The sequence below is a fragment of the Arvicanthis niloticus genome, chromosome 18 (genome assembly GCF_011762505.2).
Source record: "Arvicanthis niloticus isolate mArvNil1 chromosome 18, mArvNil1.pat.X, whole genome shotgun sequence".
NCBI lineage: Eukaryota > Metazoa > Chordata > Mammalia > Rodentia > Muridae > Arvicanthis > Arvicanthis niloticus.
Window position 1 is genome coordinate 35,809,763 of NC_047675.1, and position 12,082 is coordinate 35,821,844.

General features: G+C 38.9%; 1 protein-coding gene across 3 annotated transcripts in view; it reads left to right on the forward strand.

The window, feature by feature from the left end:
• The window catches only part of Ap1g1 (adaptor related protein complex 1 subunit gamma 1), an 80,533-nt gene that overhangs the window by 36,051 nt on the left and 32,400 nt on the right, over positions 1–12,082 (forward strand). For 2 of the 3 annotated variants that reach the window (XM_034522371.2, XM_076915871.1), the window contains 4 exons: positions 404–528; positions 7,443–7,584; positions 9,130–9,226; positions 10,344–10,420. In XM_034522371.2, the coding sequence (XP_034378262.1) occupies positions 404–528; positions 7,443–7,584; positions 9,130–9,226; positions 10,344–10,420 (441 nt within the window). The remainder of the gene's footprint in view (positions 1–403; positions 529–7,442; positions 7,585–9,129; positions 9,227–10,343; positions 10,421–12,082) is intronic. The other variant, XM_076915872.1, reaches the window with a different exon arrangement.

Below are 12,082 nucleotides of genomic sequence, written 5' to 3' on the forward strand. Positions count from 1 at the left end.
TGTTCAGTACTTTGTTTCCAACTGCTGAATTATTTATTGTTTATGTATGTATGTATGTATGTATGTATGTGTGTGTGTGTGTATATATATATATATATATATATATATATGAATGTATGTATGACTGTTTGTATGTGCACCCTCATGTATGTAAGTGCAGTCAACATACCCTAGAGGTGGAGTAGTGAACTACCTGATGTGGGTGCTGGGAACCAAACTGAGGTGCTGGGAATTGTCCTCAGCAGAGCAACAAGGGCTAGCTTATAACCCCTGGGCTATAGGAATGTAAACAAATGTACAAATGTCCAATGCTTTTCCCTCTCTGTTCACCCCTTCTCTTTTTTCTTTTCTTTTTTTTTTTTTCTTCTTCTTCTTCTTCTTCTTTTTTTTTTTTTTTTTGTAGTTGGAGTGCCTCAAGCTAATCGCCTCACAAAAATTCACAGACAAACGCATTGGCTATTTAGGAGCAATGCTGTTACTAGATGAAAGACAAGATGTGCATCTTCTCATGACCAATTGTATCAAGAAGTAAGTCTTACCTTCTCCTTCCCTCTCATAATAACTGTTTTGGTCTTTTCAGGATATCTTATGGGAGTAAGAGTGGCTATTACTGATTTTATACTTACTGTCCAGAATGTATTCTGAGTGACTCTTGATTACTAACATTATAAATACTGAGCAAAAGGAAACCAAAGCATTGCTGTGCATCTTTGGGCACAATACATAACTAACAATTAGATAAGTATTTGCTAATTTTGGAAAAGAGAAGAAACCTTTGGTGAAATCTGGATTTTCATATTTTGTCTTTCTAGGATGTTGGATACCATGAATAATGAAATAATTGCCTTTATTAATACTAATCTATATTTGAGTAAGGGACTAAAATTTTAGTAGTATGGAATTGTACTTAATCCCTGTGAGGGAAAATATTAGACTTATTTTATTATTGTGCATGTATATATGATCTCGTGTGTGTGAGGAGAGCTGGCCAGTGGGGGGTGTGTGTGTGTGTGTGTGTGTGTGTGTGTGTGTGTGTGTGTAAGGACAGCCTTGTGGAGTCAGTCCTTGCCTTCCACTGTGACATGATTTTCAGGGACTGAGCTCAGGTCGTGAGGTTTGTGTGGTGTGTTCTTTACCTACTAAGTCATCTCATTAGCCCTGAAAATGTTTGAGACAGGGTCTTGTTTCCTGTTCCTCAGGCTAGCCTGGGTCGCTGGGGCATGACTTGGTCCCTTAAAGTCTAAAGTGTCCTCACTGTTGCAGTAGTTGTTGTATTTCTTCACGTTGTGAAATAACCAAGGGACAGGACACCTGCTGTGTGGAAAAATGAGAGGACTCTAGGGTGAAACTAGCTGTTTTCTCCAGTGTCCTCCAGTCTGTGAGGTGAGTGCAGTGGCACGTACCTGCCATCCCACCACTTACAAACTCAATCAGATCTCAAGTTTAAGGCTAATCTGGGCTGTCTGGTGACATGGCACCAACCAACCAACAAACAAACAAACAAACAGAAGAATTCTGTTTGAAAATTATGGAAATTCTGCAGGTCTGAAATGGTCAAAGATACCTTTTGGTTTTGGTTTAATCAGTAATTTAATATTTAAAAAATTTTTTTGTTTGTATTCTGTATTTGACAGAAAGTAGAAGTGGGGGATAGGCAAGGTGTTAGGGGTATAGATGACTGTCTTAACTGACATTCATATTGTGTACATTTCTTTCTGTTAGTACCGACCTACTTCAAATTTTACATTGTAATAGAATATTTCAAAGTGAGAGTTAGACTTTGGTTTTAATTGTGAAGTGTAGCATTTAATTGCAGCCCGTAAAGTTAATTTTAGAAACAATTGTTTTTCTTTCAGGGGGAGGGTCCGTGAATTATGAGTAGTGAACATCCGGGTTGATTAATTATTCAGCTTTTATACCACACACCTGCTTACATACCAGGGGCTGTTGTAAGCACCAGGGCAGAGAGTAGAAAGACACGAACAGCAGCCCTTGGTGACATGAGAATACATCCTTAGGTGGTCATCCTGAGTCTCTTCCACATTTGCTGTGGACAGGGCTGTGGGGAAGTCTTTCCCTTTGCTTCTTTAATGGTCTGTTGCTCAGTCACGTGTAGATAAGCTAGTAGTTCTGCCTAGCAGCAAGGTGTTTTAGTTAGTTAATAACAAACCAAAGGGTAGGCTTGGAGCTTGATAAAAGTTGAAAATGAGGGATATAAGCAAAACAAAACAAAACACCCCCCCAAAGAAAACAAGACCAAAAAAGAGAAGCCAAATTTTGTGTTTAATTGTTGTTGCTTTTTTTTTTTTTTAAAGTAAATTCTTACCTAGGTGTGTATCGTATGCTTCCAGAGTTATGTGGATCACTGTGACTTTGTGGCCAGCCTGATTTATACAGTGAGGCTCTGTTTATAAAACAAGCAAACCAACCAGCCAGCCAGCCAGCCAGCCAACCAACCAACCAAAAAACCCCCTTTCATTATGAATGCCAGGCTGGTTCAAATTCACTGTGTAGTCCAGGCTAGACTTGAACTCAAGATTCCCCCTCAGACTCTGGATGCTGGCATTATAGGTGTGCAACACCATTCCCAGCTTGCTTTCAGTTCTTAGGTGGATTTAGGAGAGGGTGTTTTCAGATAATTAAGAGTTGATCAAGCATTTCATTTTAAGCAGTGTATTATCCCATGTCTTCCTTGTTTGTTCTTCCTAATGAAAGTCTGTTAACAAATGTGTGTGTGTGTTTTAAATGTTTGGACTTATTTATATATTTATATTTTATATATATGTAAGGTTCATGGTGTAACAACAGTTTTAATGCTTAATATCTGTCTTATTCATTGGCAGAGGAAAAACAAGATACTTAAAGATCTTGGAACGAAGTATTTTAAGAAACTGAATCTAATATTTAAGAACTTGCTTTTTGAAGATATGCTTAAATATTGGAAAAATGAATACAAAGTCCACTAAATATTTGTAAGAGCTGGGTCCCTAAATGTTAAAAACCATATTCAAATTTATTTTAATAATTTTATCTTAAACTGTTAAATTTATTATAAAGGAGTAAACTTAACTTTTAAGGTTTATTTTCTTTTTTAATTAAAAATGCTAATAATGGGGCCAGATATGGTATGGTCATTCATTCCTTTAAACCAGCACTCATGAGGCAGTTTCAAGTGGACCCTATGACTTCAGATCAGCCTGATCTATGTAGCAAGTTTCAGGACAGCCAGAGCTACATACTAGAGAGACTGTGTCTCAAAACAAAAAACAAACAAAAAAACCAAACCAAAACAAAAAACCAATAATGGCCTAGGGGGTTAGCTTAGTGGTAAGGGGTTTGCCTAGTGTGAGCCCCACTCCCCTAGAGAGTAATAACGAACTATTTTGTTAATTGTATAACTTTTCTTTTTCCTTTCTTTCTTTCTTTCTTTCTTTCTTTCTTTCTTTTTTTTTTTGTTGTTGTTGTTGTGGGGAGATGGTGTCTGTGCAACTCAAGCTAGCTTGGTATATGCTGGAATTATAGGCATGTGCCTAGCTATATGTAAAAATTTCTATGAATATTTTCTAAATATTTTCATAATAATACAAATACAAAATAATTCCTGTGTAAAGAGTGGGATTATTTTGTTTTTTTCACTCTATCCAAAGGAGGATAATCGCATGTTCATGTAGAACATTGACTGGTAGAGAGCATCTAGCAGGTGTAGTATGGAGTAGGGAAAAGCAGGCAGGTGCATGGTGTATAATCCCATGTGTTCCAGAGCTGTGGCCAGAGGACTATACATTTGAGGCCTGCCTCGGCTACATAAGTTCAAGGTGGATCTGGGCTGTAGTAGTAATTTTTTTTTTTTTTTTTTTTTTTTTTTTTTAATAAATCCCAGTGTGGGATTGTTACCTGCCTCAGTGGTTTATGTTCCCAAATGAAAGACACACACACACACACACACACACACACACACACGCACACACACACACACAGCCTCTATATTTAATATGCCTTTAGCAGCACATTAGCTGGGCAACTGCCTACTCTCCATGTTATTAGACTCTACCTCCCACCAAGTTACCTAGTTACTACCCACTCATTTCTATGTCCATCTCAGCTGCTCTTAACTTCAATTAGCCCTCGGGGCCCAGAGCCCAGAGTGTTCTCCTTGCCTCTCTACCCCATGGTGGCTCTTGTCTCTGTCCTGCACACTGCCCTCCTGCTTCCTCAAGGAAGCCCAGGAACCTTAAATCCAGCCTTTCTTTCTTCTCCCCTTCTGTTGGCTGCTGGCATCTCTATTTACCAATCAGAGTTAGGTTCTCAGACCTTCTCCTGCAGACAGTTTTGGAGAACCCAAATTAGCATTAGAATACAAGCAACTACACTGGGCAACTTAGCTAGACTCTGCTTCAGAATAAAAATCAACCCAGATCTGGATAATATAGCCCCGTGGTAGATAGAGTTCTTGTTTAATGTTTGCTTGGTTCAGTCTCAGCAGTATGAAAAGATGAAGAATGGCTTTTCAAATAACTCAGAAGTCTTTGCTACTATGCTAAAAATGAACATGTGGTCACTTAACAGTGAAGTACAGTGTGGACTGTGAAACTCTGCCTGACATGTTAAAAGTTTAACAATTCACAGGTCTGTTACACTTTAACATTAAGAATTTCCCTCTCCCCTCCCCCCAAACAGGGTTTCTCTGTGTAGCTCTGGCTGTTCTGGAGCTCACTCTGGGGACCAGACTGGTCTCCAACTCAGGTATTTACCTGTCTCTGCCTCCCAAGTGCTAGGATTAAAGTTGTTGATACCACTACCACCACTCAGCTAAAAAAAAAATTTATACTCATTTACTTATTTTGTGTGTATGTTGGGCTGAGTGTGTCTGCATGTATGGGTGTTAGAAGAAGCTCAGGGGAGTTGGTTTTCTACACCCTTTGGGTTCTGAAGACTTTCTTCAGATCACCAGCTGAGGCAGGCAGTAACATGCCCTATTTCCCGAGCTATCTCATTGTCCCCTTAAGTTATAACACCACAGTAGAACCACTTGGGGAAAAATGTTGATGAAGTTATATAGATCTTTTAGATACTAATATGTTTCAGCATAAAATACTAAAAATGTCATAGATTAGCATTGTCACTGATTTCATCACAAGTCATTATTTCTAAACTGTCAAGTTTGTGGTGATGATAGAAGTTTTTCCAAAACTCCAATTTTTACTTCAAAGCTTGAATTATTGTCATTGGCAACAAGTGTCAGCTGTTCCTGTGGACATTACAGGCTCATGTGAGTGTTTGTCCAGATAGTGGACTTCAGACTGTTCTCAGCATCCTGACTGATAGGATCACAGGCAGTTTCATGCCACTGCTGCTGGGTGTTAGTGTAACTGTGGCTGCCTTCCTGCCCCATCCTTGCTCTTTACCTCAGCTGTGCAGGGGTGAGCACAGTGGTTGCTGTTTAGTGCTGCTGCCTTGTCTGGGGTGTGGACAGCTTCACTAAATGCAGAGGTCAGCACAGGTGACTTCTGTGGGTTGTAACCCCTTTTGGAGTGTGTATATCAGATATCCCACTATATCAGATATTTATATTAGAATTATCTCAGTAGCAAAATAACAGTTATGAAGTAGCAGTGAAATAATTTTATGGTTGGGGGTTACCACAGCATGAAGAACCTGTATTAAAGGATTGCAGCGTTAGGAAGGTTGAGAATCACTGCTTTGAATCATATTGTGCTAAATGATACAGAATGCTTAGAACCTAACTGGTAGAAGTATCTTAGATCATATGATGCTTTGGCTTCTGAATAACAAGAGTTATTTTCAATATGTAAGTATGCTTAATGGTTCATGTTTTAAATACCTTTTTTTTTTTAAAGCTGCTTTATACAGTCATATTTATTTTCTGTTAGGATCAGAATTCCTAAGGCTATAGTTTAAAAGAAAAAATATTTTAGTTTGCAGTTTTATAGGCTGAGAGTCCATGATGTGGCAGTCTACCAAATTTCTTAGCTTCGGGGGAGGGCCTTGTGGCCAATAGCATTGTACGGCAGGAATATACACTTGGGAAAGGGAGAATCACAAAAGGAAGCAGGAATCTCTTGCTTCTTTAAAGCACCTCAGTTTTATGGGAAATGTTTAGTTCTCAACACCAGTACTGCTTCTGAGGGCAGAGCCTCAGTGACCTACAAGAAGACTCTATCTTAAAGATTCCACTGTCAGCACCATGAGCACACTGGGGACCCAGCCCCACTGTCTGCCATGAACACACTGGGGACCCAGTTTCCAGTGTACAAGGACTCTCAAACCACATTGATCTGTTAAGAAACACTTAGGATGGCTCACTGTTACTAGGTGTACTACCTTAGTATGTGCTTTGATTAGTGCTATTTTTATCATAGTTAATACCATAAAATCATAGTTAAAACTGCTTTTTCTTCTTGAATAAATATAACTAGAAACATAAAAATATACTTGATGTAGCATAGCTAATAGAAGTCCAAAAGGTCAGAGTAACTATATTTCTGTTTTGTTCACATTATCTTAAATTCATTAGCAATTGAGATTTTCTTTTCTGACTTTTTTTTTTGATATTTATTTATTAAAGACAGGGTCTTACTATGTAGATCTGGCTGGCTTGGAAGTTACTATGTAGCCCAGGTTGGCCTGGAACTGATAAACATCCTCCTGCCTTTGCTTCTCAGGTGCTGGAATTAAAAGTGTGCACCACTTTTATGTTGACACCTGGCTATAAAGAATTTCAGTCAGAGTGAATCTTAGCTAGAGCATCTCGTAGACACCTTTTAAGACAGTTTTGCTCTGTCTTTTTTTTTTTTTTTTTTTTTTTTTAAACTTTCAGTATTTGCTAAGTTTTCTAAAGTGGATATCTTTAGTATCTAACAGTAACACATTCTTGTTAGTTTGGCATTTTGAAACCTTGAATAGAAATTTTAGACATTGTTGGTTCACTATGTTAATAATTTGAAATAAAGTTTGAATAAGCATAAATTAATTTTTAATTTTAAATGAATTTTTATTATATTGTGTGTGTGTGTTTTCGAGTGTGAGTGTACATATAGCTATATAGTACTTGTATAGTCTTATATGTCAGTCCTGTCTTCTACCTTGTTTGAGACAGAATCTCTTGTTCTCACATTTTATAGCTTAGGCTAGCAGTCCTGCAAAAGCTTCTGGATATTTCTTTGTCTCTGCTTCCCATCTGGCCATAGGGTACACATTTGCTACTTACTAAGTCTGGCTTTGCGTGGGCTCTCAAGACCTATACTCAGGTCCTTGAGTTTGCAAGGCAAGCTCCTTCTCCTGAGCCATCTCTTCAGCCCTCATTGCTTAGTTTTTTTTTTTTTTATTTTTTTTATTTAGTGGAGTAATCTTGAGACTTTGTTAGGCTGCTTTGTGGGGAGGCCGAGTATTTGTTCCAACTTCTTCCCTTTTTTCTCTTGCAGTGATCTTAATCATAGCACGCAGTTTGTGCAGGGGCTAGCACTTTGTACCCTCGGCTGCATGGGCTCCTCAGAGATGTGCAGAGATCTCGCAGGAGAGGTAGAAAAGCTTCTGAAAACCTCCAACTCTTACTTAAGAAAAAAGGTAACTTTGTATTAAGTCAAGTGTGTATCTGGGTTAGGCTATTATGGAAATGAGAAGGCAGAGTACTTGTTTTTGAAAGCTTAGATGAAATTAAAATATTTTTCTTTGTTCATCAAATACATTTAAACAGACATGAACTTTGATTCTTCTTTATTTTTAAAAAAGTAGTTTATAGACAGACTAGCTCCTCGGTGGTGTATCTGACTACTTTGTAAATTATCTCACATATTAAAGGTGTTATCATGAGTAGTTTCTCATTGACTTTTATACTAATAACTGGCAGATGTGCTCATGTCTTTGTACTAGTGCCTTTGTGTCCTTTAAAGGGCAGTTCCACTGGGGCCTAGATGGCTGGGAGGGAGTGATGGCAGCCACTTTCCAAAATCCTGTGTCTGATGAGGGTTGTAATACAGAGAGAATGATCTTATTCCAGCGTACTTGCTTCTGTTTGTTTTTAAACATTTATTGAGTTTACAATTTTGCTTCAACCTTGATAAAGGAAGGGTAGGATGTGTATGTCCAAGAAATGAACATAAAATGTCATCTCCTTGGCATTGTATTGTATTGTATCTGTTATTGGTGTGAGAAGAAGAATTATATAGGGCCATTTCTTAGGACTCTGTATTGTTAATGATGCACACAGACACGAGCGGCCTCAGTATGCATGCCAGTGCCTTCAACACTGTGGGAGCTACTCTTTTAACATGTACAATATTGCATTAAATAAAGCATTTTTTTTCCCAGACTGGAATGCTTCCTCATAAAATGGAGAGGAGTTAGCAGGCATCTTTTCTAATCTGTCTATCTAAGCTGATGCTGCATTTGAGTAAAGTAATGGCTGTAGTTACTTCGAGCATTCACTGGAGTCAGTCTTCAACTATCCTTTCTTTCTGGGAAACAGATTAGGAACAGATTAGTAGAGACTAGTTAGTACATTTACACTAACCCCATTCCTCCTGCCCTCCTGCCCTCCTGCCCTCCTGCCCTCCTGCCCTCCTGCCCTCCTGCCCTCCTGCCCTCCTGCCCTCCTGCCCTCCATCCCTCCATCCCCTTTTTTTCTTCTCCTTCAGTTGCTCCTGAGCTGTATTTCCTAGCCCCCTAAGTGACTTTCTTGACTTGAGAAAAGTCAGTTGAGGGCAAGATACTGTTAAACTTGGCATTAGGTTTACAGCAAGTTCCGTGACATTGTTAGATGATGCATTGATATCTGACTCTGGAATATTTATCAGAGATGGAAGTCTGTTCCTCAGAATTCCACTTTTGTTTAACTTTTGTGATAAACTTGTATTGACTGTGATCTAATTGAAAGTGTTTTCCTCACTTGTTTGGCAACATGTGAACAAAGAGACAGGTGGGCATCACGCTTCTTCTTAAATGTACTGGTATACACTGGAAAGCCCCAGGCAGTTCACAGTTACTAAATTCCATTCTTCAACTTCTTAATTTTTCTAGTAGATGCACTGGTTGGTGGTGTTCTTTTATAACATTGTTTGTCCTGGCTTACTTGAAATAATTTTTTTTTTGTCCTTTTATTTTTCTGTGTAGGCAGCACTGTGTGCTGTTCACGTCATCAGGAAGGTTCCTGAACTTATGGAGATGTTTTTACCAGCAACAAAAAATTTATTGAATGAGAAGAACCATGGTAATGTTATTTGGATGACCTTATAAAGTACCAAAAAGGGAAGGGTCAGCCCTGTGTCTCAGGGTCAGACAGCTACTGGAGGAAAGGAAGGGTCAGCCCTGTGTCTCAGGGTCAGACAGCTACTGGAGGTCATGCCTGCCAGATTCTAGGGATGGTCCTGTGTCTCAGGGCCGGACAGTTACTGGAGGTTGTGCCTGCCAGATTCCAGCTTTATATTTCCAGTTCAAATGATTTCTTTATAATAAATAGACCTTTCAGTTCTGGTCCTGTCTTATGTTATTAATATTCAGAATGATATACAAATGATCATATCTTTGATTTTAATGTAAAAGCCCTTGATTTCTTGATTGTTTGATAATAAAGGAAAACATTTTTCCTTTGCTATCAAGAGTTAAGATTATAAAATTAACAAATTCTTTCAGTTACTTCTAACAAGAATCTGCAGTACATATTCAGATATCTATATAAAAAGCTTGAAAGGAATTAAATAGAGTAGCTGCTTTTTTCTTAAACTTTTGTTCTTATTCTGAACTCAGTGAAATGAGTTCCAAGTAAACTTTTGTATCTTAAATATTAAGAGAAAAAAATGGCAAAGTATATTTAATATCATTAAATCAAACTTAAATTTGTGCTGTGCCCAAGATACTCACAAGTGGTGGCCACATGAAGGTGTAGGTGTGTTTGTCATTTATTACCTAGTGAAATGTCCTTTGAGATTGTTTTTACTGACTTTGGGATTTGACTTGTCCTTTGCCATTATCCTGATGTTTGATACATTTTATCTGAATATTCAGTATCTTACTAAGGTTTTTGTCTAGGATCCTCTGTCAGAATGTAGCTAAAATGTGTTGAGTAAGCATGGAGAAGGAAAGCTGCGTTTGTACTGATGTGAGCCTGGTATTCACAGAAGGGCAGGCTTGCTCTTGTCACCTGACAGTTGGAAACTTGTGATCCGAGCAGTGTTGCTGCAGCAGCCCCTGCTCAGGGCTTTGGTCCTTTGGAAGACTGGCAGACAGGGGCAGCGAGTCTCCTTTAGGAATTTACCTTCAAGGATGTGAGCCCTGTTTTCTGGAACTGAATAGACCCTCATTTTTGCTTGCCTTTGACCTTTCCTCAGGTGTCCTTCACACGTCTGTAGTCCTCCTCACAGAGATGTGTGAACGGAGCCCAGACATGCTCGCACATTTCAGAAAGGTAGGTGCCTTCTATGTGATTTTCCTGAAAAGTACATGTCTTTTTCACTTAGGATTTTCTTCTGAAAGCAAGCTAAATAAATTCTGAAGCTGATTAAAGAATGTAACTAGCTCTGCTGTGTGATAGGGCTGGAAGCCAGATTTAGACATATAAGAGCTGGTGATAGTGTAGTGTTTCCCCTTTCAGAATAGAAATCTTTTCCGTGTTGGCAAACATACAAACTGCTCACGTGTTTTATCTGCTGTTTTCGTAGTGAACCAGGAAATGTAACCTGAGCTCAAATTACAAATAGGATTGTTTCTCTTTATTTTTAAGACAGGTATTTTCTGTTTTTTCTTAAAGTGAGAATAGCGAACAGAATTTTGACTTTATTACTTTGTTACAGTATTCATTTTAGGCCATTGATTCCTGTGATAGTCCTACCTTTTTAAAGTTTAATGTCCAGTGGGGGGCAGCCTCACCCACACCCCTCCAAGACAGTGTTTCTGTGTGTAGCCCTATGCTGTCCTGTAACTTGCTCTATAGTCCAGGCTGGCTTGAATTCAGAGATTCAGCTTCCTCTGCCTCTCAGGTGCTGGGATTAAGAGATGTGCACTACCACCGCCTGGCTTTCTTTTCCTTTTTTTTTTTTTTTTTTTTTTTTTTCCTTTTTTAAATAGCATTTTAAAGTAGGCACTTTTATTTCCCCCTTTACTACTAAGAAGGATTCAGAAAGATTCTTCTCTGTCTAGTTACAAGCGCTGGTTCCTTTAGAGAAGGCTGCTGAGCACTCCACAGTGAGCTCATACTGTTAGGGTTTTTGTTTTTCTCCCTCTCCCTTAGATGTCATGTCTTGATTAAATTAATGTAAAATAGTATGAGACCCGTATCTGTCCCTAATGCTTGCTTTGTATGTTTTGTTCCTGTTGTCTGTTTGGAATCCTGCTGTATGTTAGAATGAAAAGGTAAGAATTAACCCTCTTTATTAGATGGTGCATGCTGGCTTTAGGTCCTTAGTAGCTTTTGTGTATCCATCCACAAGTGTGGCTTTTAACTGTACTAATGCTGAAGCTGTGCTTAATACTGAGAATTATTTGTTCTAGCATTTTTGGCTAACTCCCTGGTCCAGTTTCTGTCTTGTCTTTTAATCTCCTGACTCCAAATTCAAATTCAGCCTTGGATTTCAGTTGCAGCCTTTCCTGAGTTGTAGCCCTCCTCCTCTGCCTTGCCTTCATCTTCATGTGAGAGGCTTTGAGCAGCTGCCCTTCCAGATCTGCCTGGAGCCTTACACAAAACATTGCTTCTTTTTGAAGTAGATACTTTAGAGCCATCTGTGGGTAACCCATACTTGAAAAAGCTCCACACGGACTTCTGAGCTTGAGTTCAGGCTTAGAGCTTTTATCTCCCTCTTACCTGGACTTAATCTTGCTGAGAAGCTTTGGGATATTGAAAGGGTTTTAGAGGCGGAGTACTCGGCACCAACTGAGTTTCATGGCTGCAGCTTTTCCTCTGTCACTGTGCTTTGTTTGTCCTGTCATCAGTTTTAGTAACTTGCATTTTTGTCTGAAAGCTAAAGCTGGGTTCCAAGAACTTGTATGCTGAGTACCTAGACGTGAGCTTTCTGTCCCAGGGCCGTCTTAGGCAGTGTGCTGGCCTTGGCAGCAGATAAAGCAATTTCTAAAT